Source organism: Gobio gobio, assembly GCF_949357685.1.
Source record: "Gobio gobio genome assembly, chromosome: 3".
NCBI classification, from domain to species: Eukaryota; Metazoa; Chordata; class Actinopteri; order Cypriniformes; family Gobionidae; genus Gobio; species Gobio gobio.
The window spans coordinates 34,331,144-34,352,792 of record NC_137099.1 but is presented as its reverse complement, the minus strand read 5'-3'; the positions used below and the strand labels follow the sequence as shown (position 1 = coordinate 34,352,792).

Genomic DNA, 21,649 nt, shown 5'->3' with positions numbered 1-21,649 from the left:
CTGAACATTCAGTTATTCCATTCATAGTGGTTCATGGAATCAGTAGTTCATTCACTCACAAAAGAGTGGGTGAAGTATTGTATTTTTTCAGATTTTGGCTTTGAATTAAAGGTTGTATTGTTGTGATTAATCTCTGAGCTCACTGATTTGGTTCATGTCTTAAAACTCTTTCCTTAAAAATGTTTTGAAATGCCTATATTGACAAACCGAATAGGAAAAATACTCACATAGCCAAGGCCACTGTGATATTAAGTGGCTATTTTTGCACTCTATATAAAACAATGCAATGATTGGACAAACATTTTTTGGTCCTGAGACTTCTACAGAATATATATACACACGTATTTTTATTAAATTTTTTATTTAGGCTACTTCTATTATTGATTGCTATCAGGATGTGAAGAGAGTTTCAATCAGTATAACAAAAACGGTTTATGAAAAACATCGCCTACTCTACCTTTTTAAGTACAAAACATAATGACCTAAAGTTTTAAATCCAAAGAAATGTGAAAATAATATATGGTTGTCATCAACCTGCAGTCTACAATGTCTGCAAATCTTCTTCTTTCAAAAATCAACCAAATATGATCTGTTTATATAGATCATGCAAGGCATAATTTCCCCGGCAATAGGCAAATGCTATAGGCAACTGGTCTCTTTAGTGCAGAAGTCTGTCACATGCTATAGAAGAGCTCCTTGATCAAAGTACAAACACTGAACACAGTGTACAAAGCCTTAAAATGAACATGCAAACTACAGCTCCAAAAATATATGCATCCTTCAGTATAATGCATCAGTGATAGATTTGAATACTGAAATTTAAAGTATTCAACTGAATGATTAACTGGATATGCATTAAAAACAAACCTACTGTGATAAGAGCTTATCAGTTTATCAGCGACAGTGTCAGAAGCACCTGAAATGTGAGAGAGAAACAGAGCTCTACCCGAAAGCAGGAAGTGATCACAGGGGTTAAAGTCTCTGTGGAAACAGTATGATAAGAGCTGTAGGGAGTGGGAGTGCAAAGCTTGTGTAGCTCATGGATCACAAAGACAGTATAAACTTATATTGTGAAAATTCAGTGGTCCCAATTTTTTTTCTTCTTTCAATTAAAAAAAAACAACAACAACAAAAACAACAAAACTATATACAGGGTTCCTACACCTTAATTAACTTTAAATTCAAGGACCTTTCAAGGACTTTCCAGGTTCAATACCCTCAAAATTCAGAGCAAGGTGTATCGTGTTACCTTGTACGATACATTGTTACAGTTTTCATGTGTCAAAAACAACCATGCAAAACATTATTTATTTTTTTGCATTTATCTTTGGCCATATGACAGAGATCTGATATTCTATTTGACATATTTATGTTTTGCATAAAACTGAAGAATATTCAATACATCCTATACTGTATTCTAAAATGATCTGGTATTAACTTTTACATGGATTTTATTGAAAAGAGCTTAGGCTCATGTAACCAGAAGTTTTAAGATATATGAATATGCTTATGTTTTTTTAAAGATATATGACATTTCTTACCTCATGCATTTAAATGATCTGAACAAGCAAAGCAATTCAACATTACATTAATTACAATATTTGGGCAAGAGAATCACAAATGTTTTATGTTTATTGAACACAATATACAGTCATTGACTGAACATATTTGGGTTCAGTGTAAGCACCAGAGGTACCATCGTAGTAGTTTCGTGCGTGTGCGATCGTCATGGCAAAGTATACCACAAAGTACCTCGCGTGGGAAACACTTAACTTAACGCGTAAATGTGTGTAACTAACGTAAATCAAATATAATCAATCTTGAGCATGATCAATCGAACATTAAAATTCTCAATTAAATACATTACAATAAAGGTCACATTTAGCTTTGCCGCAATTTACTGTACTTACTAAATAACTTTCAAAACTCAAATCTTATTCCCTAGTAAGCAGCAAAATTAATGAACCACTTTTTATAGCACAATTATAGCTCAAATCTGTGAACACATTCAGAAAAAAAAATAATACAACTGAGGTTCTGTCACACTGGGGCTAAATAAAGACGGAAATAAAAGTGCTGGATCTATTTGCCAGCAGTTTTTTTAATCAAAATAAACATAAGGTATAAGCTTCTCAGGTTCTAAGAAACATGATAAACAGAACAACCTCAGTAATAATGACGAGATCTGACAAAGACCAACTGAAAATGAGGGCTATATACACAGGGAAACACTAGGGACCAAACGAGAGAATTAACTAGACACAGGTGTGACACATGAGGACGCATCAAAAACCATAGACACAAATAAACTTTATACACCACTGTTTTTAACTAAAAACGGAAATATTTGTATGCCTTTTGGCCATTCATTTACAAAACAACAGCGTTTTGGGGGCCTGAAAACTTTTGAAAACAGGTTTCAAAGTGCAAGGTTTTATACCATTGTTGTCTCTGTGTAAACTACAGAAATGTGAATTTGTGAAAATGGTGACGTCAAAGTATTCGCAATCCGTTTGGTAATCAAAATAAACAAAAACAATAGCTTTTTTATGTCAAAATAAGGCACACCATTTCCCCATTGCCCTTCCCCAACACTTTCCATTCTGAGCCCTAGGCTCCATCACTAGGGAAAAGAAAACTTTGACGTATGAAAAACACAGGACACATTGGGTTCTGTTTTGATGTTCCAAATGTTTCCAAGAATGTTTAAATCCAGAGAAATAAGCAATTTTAACCAGGACACAGACCGTGTCCGTGCGTCGCCTATCAAACGACATGCTACCCACGTTACCCTCGATTTCCTGTTTTATTTTGTAGAAATCATGGAAACACCAAAGATGCTTGAATGTATTATGTGTTTAATTAGACAGGTGAGCAACTGTTTGGATACATTCATCGACATAAAACGAATCAATGTTAAATAGCTCAACACAGTTAGTCTTTTTGTTTAAATCTCGTTTTCATGATATACCGTGAATACCATGTTTTACCATGCCTATATCGATTTAGTTTGCTGTAGTGTGTCTCATAGTAGCCACCGCGCGAACGCACAGAGTAGAATTATAACATAACTTTCAACACACTCAAATAATGTCTCCAATAAAATAAAACAGCGCTACGTATGCATGATGATCGGAAAGCGGAAGCAGTTGTCTGCGGCATAAAAAAAGCTCAGCGAAATCAAGGCATCATCAAGCTACGCCTTTGTTTTAAATAAGTGACCTCTAGCGGCGAAAAATGACATATTGTGGCTTTAATTGTCACAGTTGTAAAAACAACGGCGTTCTTCTTCCATGAGGGAGTTTGGCGTCACAGCATTTTTTGGAGGCAGACCATTAAAGAATGTGACATACACGTCTCTCGGACATCCTGTAGAATTCAACCAACCAGATGACGACTTCAAAAATCCTGGAGTGTTTCCAGTTAAGTGTGCCATATGCACACTAAAGGCTTAGACTATGAAACACTAAACTACATTTTATGAGATTGTATGTGTGTTTTGCACGTTAGCATCTGTTAATTTAATTGTAGGATAAAACTGATTAATTTTGAGATATTTGAACTATTTTCATCTTCCATTTTCATTTTCCTTGTGTCAGCAGGATGTGGTTTTCTTGCACATATTAGTAAATTGATGACTAATTGGACTGCGATCTTACCAGAAGACACTTCTCTTAACTATTTAAGATAGCACATGTTGATTTCCCTTGACAGATTTGTAAAAAAATTCTGTAAAATTGGCCAAATTTCTGAAAGTAACATACTTTCTATTAAAACTGTAACATACGGGCCAATAATTTGCACAGTAAGCAACTGTTAATTTACAGCCCATTTTAACACTAATCTACTGTATTTATGCATTACGCTTTTTTACTGTAGTACCAAATACTTTCTATATAAAAGCAATAGCCCAATGGCACTGAATGGGTGTTTCACAGTGAATATAGGAATTTGAGTATGAATAAGTCTTCGCCTATTCATGTTCGTGGTTCTCATGACAGCAATATGTGCAGAAAATATAAGAAAACTAATCGAAGCGGAGAGGAGAGAGAACTTTGAAACTGACTGCAGCAAGGAGCACATTCTTTTAAAGATGGACTAGTGACTGTGGTGAGCGGGAACTGAAAATGAAAAAGTGGTGCCTAAAACAAACTTGTTCATATTCGCGGCACTTATGATACTTCAAATCCCTTAAGAGAGATCTCTGAAACTGGCTGCAGCATGAAGTGCATTCTTTTAAAACTGGAGGTTTTTGTCAGAGTGTTTCCTCTCAAATCTAAAGAACTCGAAAAGTGACTGAACTAGAACTGAATAAGCCGAAAATGGCGCTTGAGAGTGGAATTGAGTGCTTGTAATTGAGTGATTATAAACACAATAAACAGAGAGGGTAAAATCCTGTCGATTTAGTCGAATACATAATTTATTCCCAATGTTTATTACAGGCTCTCAGTCCGTGTATTTTTTGGTGGCACTTTTGATGGTTTTGGCTTTGCTCGAAGGCCTTCACCTTATTATTAGCCTATTACTGTTGCCTGTGTTTTAATTGCAATAATTTACTGTGTGATTTTAATTTCCAACCTATTTTGGTGTTCTCTTTTTGGTCAAGAGCTGTATTGCTAATATGACCCAAATTGGGTTGTTTTTAACACACCATTTTTAGAGTGTATTGTAAATTGAACTTATCACTGAAATGCACTGCAAGTATTTTTTTTTATGGTCAATGTCTGTAAAGTAATTTCAGAGTATTAATACCATAGAATTACAGTATATTTCTGATGTCTCTGCTGTCAGTATTGTACTGTAAAATAAAATAAGAACATTGGAAAATACTGTATTTTGTTTTACGGTAATACGCTGCAAAGCAATTTCACGGGCTATTCATACTGTAGAATTACAGTACATTGCAGATTTAAAAGGGTTTTCCAGGTTTGCCATGACCGTGAACTAGACCTACCCATAGGGATTTTCTAGGCCGGTCCCAAAGAAAGATCGGCTCAACTCCGGCCCTGAAAAAACATGCTGGTCTCAAACTGAGTTGGGGAACAGGAGGCAGAGAATACTCAAAGCTGTCTATGTCAGTTTAATGAAAGATGCCAGTAGCTAGAATCACTCCCAGTGCGCAAAAGTGCTGCACTACCAGCACAAACACCGGGACATGCAATGTTTGTTTTAAAACTGGTTATAGTCAGGTAAACAACACATTGCAGCATCATGTTTGTCAAGTATGTGGTGACACGCAGACAATTTGTGATAGGCTCCAGTTTGCCTGGCAAAGAACTGGCCAAGAATGGGCTCTGGCTCCAGAACGCAAACCATTCTGGTGGAAAAGACCTACCAGGGAAAAACTATTTTGCTCAAGAGTGGCAGGATCACACAGTTTGTCCCAATATGACAGAACACATTTCCCTGAAGGGGACGAGTCTTTGAGAGGCCCAAAATACATACACACATCAATGTCAACACACACAGACACACATTCACACAATTATGTTGAGAGACTCTGGCATTCTGTGAACAGCAGAGCTCTTTAAACAGTGAATGCATCTACTCACTGTAACAACTGACACACAGTGTCACAGCTGTCAGTATGTCTCACATCTAGAGACAGCACCATTAATCTCATTTCTACCTCAAACATGAGTCAATGGTGTATGTGAGGACAAAAGCAGAGACCATCAAACACGCACATACAGTAAATGAGACATTTCCTTGCATAACCTTTCCCTCTATGTGAGCATCAATGACAATAATGATGTCCAAGATAATAAAAATGAGAAATCCTTTAAAAATCTAGTTTAAAGACAACATTTAACATGTAAATATATGCCACGTTCTTTGTATTCTGTTTGGTTTCATACATTTTTAGGAGAAAAAACAAGTATATCCTTTAAATTTGACTTTTTTATAATCTCTAATTTACTAATTTAATCTTCTAATATACTTTTAAATTTACAAAAAGAGTCACAAACACAACCTATTGTTGTTCAGGATAAGGTTAAAATACTAAATCCAGCATTAACTGGATTTCTATTGAAGCTAAATGAGTTATCATCACTTTATGGTGAAAATTCAACACACTTTGCATGCATGAAGGGTGTGTGACAAATGAAATTTAATAAAAAAATGATGGACAGAATGTATAGTTGAAAGTTAAATATGTATCGTTCAAAATGTTGGACATGGATGGCCTTGGGGTGAAAAAGACAGAACTGTCGCAATAGATGAAAGCCCAAAATACTCAAGGTCTATCAGTTTTATTCAACTGTAAAGTCCATTTCATTTACTTCTATACAGTAGTTGCCTATAACTGATGGATAACGCTAACTGCTGCTTACAGCTTTATTGCTGATATATCATTTTCAGATGGATTACCATGGAGTGTCTGGTCATGTACAACACAATTACAGGAATGACAGGAGTGTATGATGATAACAAGAGAGGAGAGGCTGAGAGGAGTGGAGGTTGAAAGCACGAGGCAGGTCTGATAAAGGCAGCTGCTGACCTTTACTGGCACTGATAATATAAGAAACAAAATTACACAGGGCGGAAAATTGGCCTGTGACAAGGAAATAATGATCTGATGATATGAGAAGAAAGACAACAAGGCGCATTTTGCCTTCCGCTTGACTGACATTTCCACAAAAGCTGATGAACTGAAAGAACACAACCAATGGCAGTATAGCAGGAAACACAGCATTCCCCTGATTGTACAGCTTCTTCAATCTAATTTCATTGTTCTTAATATATTTGAAGAACTGTTGTCTTTTGCGTTGTTAGACCATTATACCACAGCTGATGTGGAATGGAGTCACATGATTTGCCTAAACAATAAAGTTAAGAATTGAATACACTAAACAACTTTTGCCCAGAATTTGCCCAGAAGTTGACACTAGTTGCTAGAAGTCAGAGTCAGTCTGCAGTTTTTGGTCAGTCGGAGTTGACAGATTTCACAGAAAATCACAGATTGGCTAAAGACTATCTTCAGACTAACATGCCATCCAGTCGGAAGATATAATTTTTTTTTTATAGAGCCAATTTTAGAAGGCACGCTGTTCTCATTTGTCACGCATTGCCAGACTTTCATTTAGTGTGATGCCTGGTTTTTCTCTGCAACTAGTCTGTGTTTTGAAAGTGATTCAGATTTTGAAAGTCAGGTAGTGTATTTCAGCCTTGAATTGAACAAAGCTGACAACTTTATTTTTTTTATTTTTTTTAACCAAAAAATAATAATTTTGGGACAACAAAGTTGTTTTTTCCCAGATTAAAAATGACATAGGGGTGATATGTTTAGGATAAAACATTCCTTTGAAATAATAACAGCAGCAAATATTGTCTAAAAATATTAGGGATGTGTGTATTTGTTGTTGAATTTCAGTCTTGTGTTTAACCTGCGGATCTCTTGGGGATGAGCACATGACAAATGCTTTGCAAAGTTTGATGTATTGCCTTGTGAAGCAGCTTATGTCTTGTGGCATTTTTGCAGACTGCTGCCGTTAGGTCTGCAGGTTAACCCGTTTTCATTTCGCCTGAGCATATTTTGCTTCTGCAGCGCTGCTTTCAGAGTTGAGGGTAGTAAGCGAAATCTATCACAATATCCACCACTTCTATCACTTATCTGCCTCACTGCACACTTTACATTTCAGTTTACATTTGGCAGTCACTTTTATTGAAAGTTACACAGTGCATTTCAAGGTATTCCAATTTTTTTATTTTTTTATTAGTTAATGCGTTCCCTGGGAGTTACATAATACGTCACACTGACTGAAAATATTGAAAGTAACGAAAATAGAGCAATGCTGATTTTGTACTGTTGGAAATGTTTTGTATTTTTAGGTACCCTATTTCACCGCAGGTTTGAAAAATGCAGAAAAAAACAGCCACAGAAAGCTGCAAAGTGGAGGGGAAGGACGGGATGCAAACACCATAACAACAACTTCTGATCCAGTCAGTTATATATCACTCTTATTGAGTAAAAGCATCAAAGGTTCCCACAAATGCATAGTGCACCATTGCACAAAACAAAAGGAACAAATATATTACATGGTTTTGTAAGCTCACAGTATATTACACAAATACACACATATTCTGTGTACTTGATGTTCCAATGCACAGCGTTTGCATTTGTACTCTGCATTGAAATTATGAACGTGCTGTTGCATTTTTTATAACTCTTCCATTTTGTGGTATTTATATAAGCCATTTGATCGGTTATATAAGTGAGCTCTAAAGACTGATTACACTCCTGTCATCAATGGATTGCACCATGGATCTGAATCCGATCCGGGTGAAATCTTTGACAAAAACACAATGTATGACACTTACCCATATACAAGTATTGATTAAAAAAGAATGAACAAAGATTAAATGGTTTTTATTATTTATTTAAAGGAAGAAGCTCTGTTCTTTCTTTTGATATATTTACTGTTTACATATTCACACAACAAAATATTGTGGGGGCCTTTCTTTTTCTTTTTTTTGAATATGATCAAAAATGCTGGTACTGACTGGCAAATTAAAACTAATACGCTGACATGGAAAGAGTTAACAATAATGAAACTTGAAATGTGCAGGGTTTCTCTCACGAAGTGAGTGAGGCGAAAGTGAGAAATAAAACCTGGGTTGAATTTAGAGTTGTGACTTTCAACGGAGAGGGTAAACTGCTGTTGCTGCACTCCACTAACATACTTTGGGGCAAAGCATTGGGACACTGGTCCTGGATCAGAGGGAAGATGAGGTTATCTGCTGACACTGACTAACACTGACCACACTTCTAGAGAGAGAGAACAGATGGAGACGATAATCAGCATGAGAGAGCGAGAGAGGAAAGAGAAGAGAGAGAGAGAGTTGTGCGGGCAGTAATGAGATGTCTGGAGAGTTTGGCCTAAGGATATTGTGATGCCAGTTTATCTTTGTGTGTTTATGTATGGCATGCATGCATGTGCTCATGTGTGTATTATTCCAAGGTCTTCCCAAGCCACAGGTATGAAAACAATAAGACTGAAAGTAGAACAGAAAAAAAAAAAAAATTGGAGAATCATGTTCTGTTTACGAAGAATCTTCTAGAGAGAGAGAGAGAGAGAGAGAGGGAGAGAGAGAGAGAGAGAGAGTGAGAGAGAGAGGAGAGAGGAGAGTGGAGAGGAGAGAGGAGAGAGAGAGAGAGATAGAGAGAGAGAGAGAGAGAGAGAGAGAGAGAGAGATGAGAGAGAGGAGAGCAAGAGAGAGAGAGCGAGAGAGAGAGAGAGAGCGAGAGAGAGAGAGCGAGAGGAGAGAGAAGAGAGCGAGAGAGAGAGAGAGAGCGAGAGAGAGAGAGAGAGAGAGAGAGAGAGAGAGCGAGAGAGAGCGAGAGAGAGGGAGAGGGAGAGAGAGAGAAAATGTAACTGAAAATGTAACTGTGTTGCATTAAAATATATTTTTATATAGAGAGAGAGATACTGTTTCTTCTATTTGAGTTACAGTGTCTCATGTGAGGATGTGTTTATTATCAGATGTTCAATGTTGAATCAGATTGTTTATCCAACATAGAAATGCATTTAGAGCTTTTAAAAGAACAAACATGAATATTTCACCAATAAAACCATGTTTATTTAAATAAAGACCATGGTAATTTCCCGGTATCCTGAAGTTCCATGAAATACCACATAATACCATAGTCTATGAATATGTTCATCGATGTGTTCAAAATATGTTCAAAATCAAAATGAATTTTTGGCTTTCAGTATGAATATGTTAGCCTTAAGGTTATCTATAAGCTAATGCGCTCCAAAACAATGACAAAATTCACATTTAGAAGGTATAAGCTTTAAAAACGTACAGTCTCTCACTTCCACCATTTGATGACATCACTCTGCACTTCCGCTTCTCATCAGATTTTCTGTCCAATCAAATGCTCTCTAGAATCTGAAGCGTCCCACCCCCTTAATTATAAATAAAGCTGAGGCTAAAATCAGTCACTTGTTCAAACTATTACTATTTTCAATATGTTGAATGGTACATAGTGCACTATATAGGGGATAGGGAAAGATTCAGTCTGCTCCAGTCCAGAGACAAGATAGCACAGAGCGGTTCATACGGGCGAGTCAGAGCAGACCACAAAACAAATAAATTCAAAAATTCGACACAAACTACACTTTCTCAGCATGATTATGACAGTTTTGCTTTAGTAGCAGTTTCATATTAAATCTAGAGGGGGGATATGTTGGGCTGTGTCTGTCATAAACTGTCAAATGTGGCTTTGCCAAGATTAACGGCTCTGGCCGAGCTGTAATATAAGCAAAACACTATTGGTTATCTTAACAAGGGGGAGAAACTACTCGAAATGTCCCAGCCTGTCTTCCTGTTTCGGTGGAAATTACGTCACCACATTGAAAATTGCTGTGTTGGACAACAGGGGGCCTTTGAGTCAAAAAGGGCATGCTCTTCAACAGTACAACTCACAGGACCTCGACAGGTGTTCAACAAATAACTAACTCAAAATTAACTGTCCTGAAACTGCCCTCATTCCTAAAAAACATAAAAATTAGCAAGAAAAAAATCTGCCAAAAAATGTTAATTCTGTCACCTTCACCTTGTTCCAAAACGGTATGAGATCCCAATGTGAATGTCCAATGTAAAAATCAAGGTCCTAAAGGCACTGAACTACTCTAAGTACTGTATTATTACCACAACACCATCAAAGTACCATCTATGAAATAAGTGTTGTTCAAAATGAATAACAGGATGATTAACTTTTGGCAAACCTGCTATAAATCCAGCGTGGCTGAAAAAGTACTTATACTAATGTAAGGGGTGACCAGGGGTGAATCAGGCAAGTCTGAATCCAATCTTAGCTTCACTTCCTGTCTCCTGAGAGACCTTAATTTGATCGATATTTGAATGCAGCATAGATGTATCCTTCGCTGCCTTTGATATCAACTTAATATTAGCTTGGTTATCACCAAAGCTCGCTCTATTTTGTTGTAGATCATTAAACCATTACACTGCCTCAGAAGTCTGTCCGAAGTCTGTTTTCTGAAGTGCCTTAATTTGCAAACGCTGCCAGCAAAGTCATTGCCTGAAAAGGCAGCGAGGCAACAATTCAGCTGCCTGAGCTGTCGGACATAGCCAGGGAGTTTGAGGGAGTTTTAAAGTAAATGGGAGTAAACTGGGCCAGCGTTTCAGAGACTTTAAATGCAAAGAACATTACTGTTTAATATACAAATTACTGTTTAAATCCCTGTTTAATACTTGTTTCTTAAAAATAGCAGTAAAATCTATTTTAGATCTATTCTAAAAATCTATTTTAAATAAATGATGTTCATTTGAACTTTCAATTCAACAAATAATCACAAAAACTATGGTTTCCAGAAATACATTAAGCAGCAAAATTGTTTTAAAAACTGAAAATAATCTGAAAAGTTACTTAAGTACCAAATCATCATATTAGAATGATTTCTGAAGGATCATGTGACACTGAAGACTGGAATAGTGATGCTGGAAATTCAGCTTTGACTTTAAAATATATTAAAACAAAAAACAGTCATTTGAAAGTGTAATATTTCACAATATTAGTGAAGTCAAGTCACCTTTATTTATATAGCGCTTTTCACAACACAGATTGCTTCAAAGCAGCTTTACAGTGATGATAGGAAATTAATTTTGTTTTAGATGAAAAGCTAAAGTAAGTTTTTGATTGATTGATTTCTGTTGTAAAAACAAAAAATATATATTGCACAAAATGAAAACAATAATGTAAATATTATTATTATTATTATAGTGTGAAATCTGTGAATCAAAAAATTTAATTAAAATAAAAAAAATAACAAGCATGATTTCATCTTCATAATTTTGACTTTTTAAAATCTAATTTCAGCTTTTATCTCATAATTAGGATATAATTTAATATTATAATTTAGATCCAACTTTTTAAATTTTTATCTCAGAATTTTTCCTAATTTCAACTGCTCATCTCACAATGACTTAGCAAGTCATATTTTTGACTTTTTATCTAATAATTATGACTTAGCGTGTCGTATTTTCCAATTTTATATCTCCCTGTTATGACTTTTACTTGTCTGGCTATCAAAGCTTGCATTGAAACCAGAAAATGTAATTCATGCTTCAGACTCATGCTTCCCAGAAAATAACAAGCCCAAATTCTACTGTGTCCAGAGTGCATACATATAACACCATTCTATATAAGTGTTTGTGCCGTATGTGTGTATGAAAAAAGGTGTCAATTCACTCACGTCCTCTGTAGAAGGAGACAATAATCCACCATAACAGGAACCATATCCTGCAGAGAGGAAAGAAAGAACAAGCAGGAGCAAGAAAAGATGGATTGCCAGGTTTTGAAGGAAAAGTAGAAGAAAAGAGAAAGAGTATTCATGAAATTAGATGCATACTATAATAAACTGTATAAATAAATGTGAACTAGAGAATGAGAAAGAAATCTGCATGTGAAGAACACAGCAGAAAGCTTCTCAGATTTCCGCAGGACTGGAACACCAATCATTCAAAAACTGAATTTCATATTAGCCATCAATGAGAGTGCAGTATTCTGGGCCTAGACTTAATCTAACATGGAACTAGGGCTGGGTGCTATGACAATATATATTGGGGACGAATTTATATAAAGCGCCTATTGTTACAGATTGCGCTATTTAGTTTATGTTATGATATGTAAATATATCCATACAGCACAGTACTGCTGAAAGTTATTGACACATTACAGTGATAAAGAAACATGCATGAATGAGAAAATAAAGATAGGGATGGACATGATTTTATTAAGATTTATGCACAATAAGGGAAAAAAAGTGGTGTTATGTGCATCACGCTGACTGGCGCATACCCGCAGCAAACGCACAGAAAGCTGCCTCTCTCAGACCGAATGCGATCGTGAAATCAGTTCTCTATTCACAGCTTATTGTGCTTGAACAGCCAAATACAAACAATTATGTCAAAATGTCCATCTTTTGGAGATTTCACGTAAACATAGTCGGTTACGTCTTAAGTGAATGCAAACAACTGGATGTGTCAGTATAGTAGAGCCGTGCATTTGTTCTTACAGGGATAGTTCACCCAAAAATGAAAATTATCCCATAATTTACTCAACCTCAAGCCATCCTAGGTGTATATGACATTCTTCTTTCAGACGAATACAATTCAACTTTTGAACCGTATGAACTGAAAGTTACACTTTCTGTGTAAGTTGAATATGGAAGGCGGTCTGCCGGAAGATAGTTTTAAATATGGATATTTTTCCTTACAAAAACCCACCGATTCATTTCAGAAGGCCTTTATTAACCCCCCAGAGCAGAGTGGATTACTTTTATAATGGATGGATGCACTTTTTTGGGCTTCAAATTTTGGGCTGCCATTCACTGCCATTATAAAGCTTGGAAGAACCAGGATATTTATTAATATAACTCCGATTGTATTCATCTGAAAGAATAATGTCATATACACCTAGGATGGATTGAGTGTGAGTAAATTATGGGATAATTTTAATTTTTGGATGAACTATCCCTTTAAAACGACAGCAGCATATAACTGCTGCCACCTGTCTTTACTGTTAATCAAAAAACAAAAGACAAAAAGAAAAACACTCACTGCTCTTGACTGAAAACATTGGTTCAAACCAATTACACTTACCATAATTGTCTCTTTTATGCATTAATATTTGCCTCTATTTTTGGCTGTGTTTTAAGGAGAGACAGGAAACAGTAGAAGAGGAGAGAGGGAAACGGGATTGGGAAAGGGCCTCAAGCTAGGACGCAAACCCTAACTTCAACTGAGTTTGTCAGGGCTGATCTATTATAATAAATAACCAGCTATATTTATTTATATATTTTACAGAAACATTTTAATAAATGATGCCAAATTTTTGTGATGATACGGCAAATTACTGAATTAGAGTTTTGACCAATGCACTGAAACAATGCGCTTCAGGTTCATAGAATCAAACTCTTCATATCAGAGATGTAATAAAAATATATCTGTCTTAAAGGTATAGATCACCCAAAATTGTATCATCATTTAAAACTCATGAACGCAAGTCAGGAGTCAGGGAAGGATTGTGAAGCAACTCTAATAACATGTTCTGTTGTCTAAATAAAAATTCCCAAAAAAATAATTATTTTTCACATTTCTTAATTATATATCGGCATACAATTCACATACAATTGTGAATATATTGTGAATATCCTAATTACTATAGAATCATAGTCCAGTGAACATGGGTGAAGTAATTAAATGTGCATATTCCTATGCACTGTAAAAAAATGTGTCTGACAGTTAGAGCAGCATAACATTCCACATTGCCCTAGATATACAGAGCTAAATCTGCCATTTGGCTATGGTGAGTGCCTTATTTTTGTGATGACAGAGTGCTTCTTAATGGCAAAAAGAAATCGGAGAGCGAGCGAGCGAGACCCAGAGGCAGAGGAGAGATGACATTAGTGGGCCATTATTGTATGTGGTTTCCGCCTTATGATGAGATGCAGTTTAAAAATGAATGCCACAGGCCTAAAGTCTGACAAAAAGGAGACTGCATCGCTCTCTCAGTCTGCTCTCTTCTCTCTCACCTTTCTAAAAAAATTATATAATGCTGAAAAACTCTTCAACTCAGTCTAACTCTATCATTAAATAATATCCAAATTGTTACCTGGAAGTGCTGCTCCATCACTTGGATTTTCCCATGCTCTGGACACTTTTTCAGAGAGCGATCCACATACTGTAACAAAATTTCCACCATCTGTGAAGAGAGAAAAGCAGCAGAGGAATGTGTCATTTATTTGCTCAAAAAATAAATAGTGAATGTTGCCTACAAGAAATTAATTTAGCCATTATAACTATCATTTACACGTTAGGGAAAAAAATAAGTTATTATTATAATAGAGGCAGGATTCCAGTTAGATCATTAGTGTGATGAAACGCCCGTGTTGCTGAGAAATACAGTGTAGCGATTCAGTAAGCGAATCAATTTTAGAACTAAAAGTCGTGGGGCAGCGTTAATAACTAGTGTCTGTGCTCCTGAATGTTTCTGTGTGCGCACAGCATGATCTTCGCTCTCTGTGTGCGAGTGATATATGACTGATTTAAAGTGAGCAGAATGCTAGATATAACGAGCTGTAACTGACAAAAATAACCGTCAATTTTACTCTTCTGGTCAAATATTGCGTGCAAACATCAATAACAGCTTTAAGTTGTCAATGTATGGTATAAGCAGGATAACCGATTTGAATGCGCTTCACGTCGGGAGGTTATTTGCCTCCACGTCATGCAATAAAATAGTTTTTGGATTATCGTGGATTATATCTTACTTATAAAGCACATTAATGCCGTATTCTGCATGACCCTTATTCTACACCCCTTAATCATACCCAATACCTAAACTTAAACACTACAAAAACTCCTGATTTACTGCTTATTAATAGTTAGTAAGGTCGTTTGAGGCAAAAGTCGTATTTAATAGTGAATATTCTCTATTCTAAAATGAGTTCCCCATACTAAAGTGTTACCTAATTCTGAACTGAAATACATTTATTACCTTTTTTTTCTTCCAAAAACCAATTGGAAACTCATTTCTCGATGGTTAGTTTGTTTAAATATACTGTATATGCACACAGGTATACACATACACATGCTAGTGATACAAAATTTTGGAAAACCTTAAAGGCCCCCTGAAATCCAAAAAAAAATTGTATGTTTTTAGTAGTAATTTTTAGCTTTTAGTATGACTATGACTAAGCTGGTGTGTTCCAAATCCAAAACAATGACAAAATTCGCATTTAGGAGATGTAAGCATTCAAAACTTAGGCTGAATCCAAAATCGTCCCCTAAACCCTCATTCACTATTCCAGTCCACTAACACAGTTCACTTGTGAATGAAAACGCGTGAGTGAAGTCGGACAGTACATCGGCTGTACACTCGTTATTGCGGTGCAATGTGGGATTGAATAACGTCCACTATGGTTTCGGACACCACTACAAATGGCTGTCCCCTCAAGTAATGCCCTATTTAAGGGTATAGGGGGCGATTTCGGATTCAGCCTTAGTCTCTCACTTCCGTTAAAATGGATCACAGATTTTTATGACATCACCACAGACTTCAGCTTCTCATCACATCTTCTGTCCAATCAAATGTTCTCTAGAATCTGAAGCGTCCGTCCCCCTACACTATAAATAAATGCTGAAGTTGCAGCTGAAATCGGTCAGCTGTTCATACTTTTACTATTTTCTACATGGTGAATGGCGCATAGCGCACTATATATGCGATTGAAAACGATTCAGACAGTGTAAATATGCTTTCAGTTGAAGCGAATTAAGTTTGGTTTCACGTTAGTTTCATGCGCACCGTCACACACACATAGTCTAGACCAGAGCCGTTGACTAGAGACACGAGAGCGCAGAGTCGGCGCAGACAACAAATAATATCGGACCCATTTAAATTCTGCACAGAATACTGTATTTCAAAGCGATATGGAGAAGATTATGATGATAAACGGTTAGAGATTAGGAGGAAACTGTGGCTTTACCAAATAGAAAGGCTCTAGTCAAACTGTGATATCAACGAAACACCATTGGCTGTTTTAAAAAAGGGGAGGAGCTGATAAAAGCTGGAGCCGTTTCAGGGTAAATTACATCAACACATAGAATAATGCTGCGCATTTCAAGGCACTTCAGTGGGCCTTTAATTTGTTTTTATTGAAATGTGCGCAGTTTCATATCTCAGTATAATTTGAAATTAAAGCATAAAATCATGGAACTTACATTTTATTAAGTTTAACGGTTACATCCCTTAAATCAAAGCAGCAAGCTTTTGCAGATAAAACAGCTGAAAACACTCATTGTATTTTTCCTACAATGAAAATCAAATCTTGTTTGGAAAAAACACTGATGTTAAAAAAGCTCCACAAATGTGTCGCCATCATCCTGTCCAGTTCATCCCAAACCAGTTCAATAATATTTACTCTGTGCTGGCCCACAAATTAAAGCATTGATCTTTTCACTTCCGAGGTAGTTCTGACAAAGTCTGGAGGTATGTTTTAGGCCACTATTTTGCTCTAGGATGAATCCCTGACTAAGATTAAAGCTACACTGTGTGATATTTTCCCCCATCTAGTGGTGAAAAGGTATATGACCATCCAGTGAATTTTAGTTTTTGTTCATCTCAATTCCGATTTCGTTTCAACTCCTACGGTGGCCGATTTAGTCCAAGATTAACATGGCTTCCAGTTCGACCTCGTCCACATTGGACACGGTGCCTGTGGGATATTCTGTGCGCAGTGGGATGGTTGGAACTCAACTGGCCTAATTATTCGGCTAGAAAGAACTGCAGCTAATCCAGAGTGAACTTTGATGATAGTAATGTTTATTCAGTCATCCAATTGCAAGGCATAAACAGGTTTGCGTGGATATGTACATAAATGTGGTTTCTGTGAGAGAACAAATAAGGATGGTAAATATACATACACAGTTAAGAACTGTATAACTATACTTATAAGTTACATTTGTATAATGTAACCGTAAACCAGAGCTTATTGTACCATATATAGGCGCTAAATGCAGCTGCATTAAAAGGAGCGGAGCTGCCGCTGCTAACAAGCGGTGTCCGGTTACTAAAGTGTGTGCGCCGCTTTAACGTTAGCACTGCAGTGCGCTCTGTATAACAATTGTTAATATGCCGATCAGACCTGATACATATTTCCATCAACATACATTACGAGAAAATATTTTCTATAAACGAATAAACATTGTTGATAACAAAATAACTGAATGATTATTCAAATAGGTGAGCATTACGCTATTGTATGTTGACACAAAAATACTTCTGAGGTGACATCAACTGAATTACGCGATGACACACTCTGAAACACATCTACAATGACAATAACTATTATTACTTACGGAGTTATTAACGCACAGAAATACCACACAAGGAAAAACAGACTTTTGAGGAATAAACAAGCCAGGAAAACTCCGTATAACTCTGTTACTGGACGCTGCTGAGATGAAAACTCTCTGCACATGCACCAGACAAGTCTGAACAAGTTGACGCGCACATGCGCGAGGCAGGGAATTTTGTACAGTGCCATCCAGTGTTAAAACGGCAAAGGCGAAGCTTGAATTTACGGGTATGTCCCTCTTTGGCTAATGTACTTTCAAGATGGAGGGGCAACATGGCGACCACCGTTAGATCCCATTACCTTATGTATTTTCAATGGCATATTATAAACTTACGAGAATACTTTATTACTTGAAAGAAGTAAATATACATTAATGAGCACATATATTTTTGAAAGAAGTAAGTGTTTTTAGCTAAGAATAGACAAAAAAAGTTACACAGTGTAGCTTTAAGTAAACCAGAGGGTGCTGCAAAATGTCTTTTTGGCTAAGTATGCCGACACTGGATACAGCAACAGAGCCCAAGATCACCATGATTCCTAGATTAGCCATAAGCCCTCCTAACGGTCTTCAGAACTCCTCTAGTGGCCTAGACAAGCCTCTTTTTCTTATTCAGAATCAGGATATGGTGTTCTAAAACATTTCACCGGTAGTGTGTATTTATCGAGCATCACTAATTTTAGTTGCTTCCTACAACTGCAGGCCTAACAAGACATTTTCTGAAATTGTGAAACTAAAGTGTCATTGTATTAAATTTCCAAGAATCTTACCTTGTCCGCAACCACACCTTTTCTCTTAGCAGGGTCTGCGAATAGACCTGTTACATAAACACACCACATTAGGTCTACATTCCTATGTGTATTTTGTGATATAATTGGAGCGTTCTTTCTTTCTTTTTTTTATGGTCTTGGAAAATGAAAGCCTATACAATTTGCCGTTGTTAGACAATTACAAACTAAAAGCTTTGACGTCTGAAAACTGCAAGCATTTTCACAGAAATTAAGAAAAAAATAAACAGAAATGTACACTTGAGAGTAGATATGTACAGAAGGACTAACCTAACACAGCTTTGGCAGTGCCCTCGTGGAAGGACCAGGCCAGAGACAGAGCCTCCATGAACTTCTCCTGCTTCAACAGATGGTCCACACGCTGCAGGACATCAGAACAACTCCCATCACTATCAGATTCACTAATGCTGATCTGATATCAGTGATGCGTTATAAAATGATGCCTTACCTCACGCCAGTTCCTCAGGGTCATGATATGTACAGACTATTAAAAAAAAAAAAACAGTGATTAATTAACAAATCTGAAACAAGGTGCAACAATAAGAATGGCCTAATGACCTGTGGCAGGGGAGCTAAGCCAGATTTGGAGTCAGTAAGACTTCAGTAACTTTTATTCAGCAAGGATGCATTAAAGGGTTTGTTCACCCAAAAGTGAAATTCATCCCATGATTTACTTACCCTCAAGCCATCCTAGGTGACTACCTTCTTTCAGACACAATCAGAGTTGTATTAAAAAAATGTAATTATAGCTTTATAATGGTAGTGAATGGCAGTCCTGATTTTGAAGTATAAAAAAAGTGCATCCATCCATCATAAAAGTAATCCATACGACTCCAGTAGGCTAATAAAGGCCTTCTGAAGAAAAGCGATGTCTTTTTGTAAGAAAAATATCCATATTTAAAACAAAAACTTTGACTAAAATAGTCGTATGCCAAAAGAGTAACCCCTGGCGCGATGTATGACGTAGGATGTAGGAGTAGCATAAGCTTTGACACCTAGGCCCAAGATCGGTTCAAACAAGAAGGAAGAGGAGGATGAAGATGAAGAAGAAGATGAAGAAGAAGAGGAAGAAGAATGTTGGCAATGCAAGTAAAAACCAGAACTAGCGGGGGATACCTGATCCCAATGAGGTACATGTATTTGCCATTAAATGTATTGACATAGCATAAAATTAGACTCATTCATAAAACTGAGGCGTTTATTCAAGCACTGGCTGAGCTATTAGATAAGCAGCACTTGGGGAAGTGATATAGGGCACAAGAATTAATGTGACCTCCCAAAGCTGGCCCACTACCATGTCTAATGGATAACCCAAGGGCAATTTTAATGCAATCCTTCTTCCTCATCCTCCCTCCAGCTGCCCCTCTCTACTTCATTTCGCTTCTCTTCCCTTCCCTCCTTCTGGCTGCAGGTAACAGGAAGTTCAGCCAGGACATTGCGGAGAGCAGACCTCAATGAATATTCAGGGTATGTGTGATGTGTGATTAGCATAATAGCACTTGAGTGTGCCAGAGCTCAGTCAGAGGGGCACTGAGAAGTCAGCCGAACTTACAGCTGAACACAAGCCACACAGCATGTGCTACCAGTCTCAGAGTTCACAAGAACTCTTGCAAACCTCATGTATCAATTACACAACTTTTATAAATTTAAAAAAAAAAATTGATTATTTGTTGGATAGTTCTGATGAAGACCAAAAAAAGTAATACAATAAAGCTAAATCTTCATAATCTATAAAAGACTAAGTTCCAGTGTCTTTGACAATGGACAACACATGGAGTGACATAGCGAATCCCTCATAGTCTAGTTCAGATCAAAACATTTCATTAGTTTAATATGTACATCAAATCAGCTTTTTAAAGACAGCATTTCCACTAGTTTTTCAAACGACTTGCTCAACACTTTTCCCAACCAGTTTTTCCACATCGTGTTCTGTTCACATCCCACACACTGTTAAAAATCTTCGTCTTCTCATTGGCTAAACGTTTTGTCCGTCAAAAATGTATCACATAGCCAATGGCTGGTGGTATACAAAGAAAAGAGTCTAATCTATAAAATCATATACATAGTTAAACGGTGTGCAAATTGCATAATTTCTTGGAAAAAATATGAAAAAGGATAAATCTGTCAGGTGAAATCTGATGTAAATACTGAAAAATCTATAAATATTTCTCAGATTTTACAGTTTATGGACAAAAAGTGCTTTTGGATGTTTTTCACTGGTAAATTTTCTGAAGAGCTGTGGATTGGATTCATATATGGGTTTCATTCCCATTTGTATTCTCAACATGAAAAGCTATATTACTGTTGCTGAAGCATCTATATCATAAAACAAAAGACTGGGTATCAACATTAAAATCTTTTTTCAAAAGATGCATCATTTGGAAACTGAACTGAATTAAACTGAATTAAATGACCGGTAATTGTAAAGAAGTCACCTCTCTTCCAATTTTTAATCATGAGGGCAACAGACCTCTGACAAATCAAGGAGAGGACAAAGCAGAGCATTATAATTTTAAATGGTAAGCAGTTAATAATACAATTGATCATTTTTAAATGATACCAAAGATCAAAACATACTCCAAAATTTCAGATAAAACCCCTTTCTGCTACTCCAGTCCCTACAGGCTCTTATGAGGGAAAGAAAGTCACATGCTGACTGATGTGACTGTGCCAGATTCGGCATCCTTATTCTTGCAATTTTGTCAAATTAGATAGAGATTCAGAGCTAAGTACATGCACTGGTTTAATGACATAGCTGCTCACAGGCACATTGTACTCTCATTAAAAAAGGAAGGAAGTGTTAAACAACAACAGGCTAATCAATATTGATACAATCCACCTTTAAGTTTCTGGAAACGCATTACTAAAATGCTATGTTTTAAAATGTTTTTCTATAGTTCTATATTTAGTTGTGATTGCAAGTTATTAGCAATATGACAGTTTCGTACTGCCACAGTTTCCTATGGAAAATACTA

General features: G+C 36.5%; 1 protein-coding gene across 1 annotated transcript in view; it reads right to left on the bottom strand.

Annotated features, from left to right (window-relative positions):
* Positions 1-21,649, bottom strand: part of vps8 (VPS8 subunit of CORVET complex) — a 139,827-nt gene that overhangs the window by 97,780 nt on the left and 20,398 nt on the right. Inside the window, 5 exon segments of the mRNA XM_079813195.1 lie at positions 12,225-12,271; positions 14,645-14,734; positions 18,657-18,703; positions 18,945-19,035; positions 19,123-19,158. Of these exon segments, the coding sequence (XP_079669321.1) occupies positions 12,225-12,271; positions 14,645-14,734; positions 18,657-18,703; positions 18,945-19,035; positions 19,123-19,158 (311 nt within the window).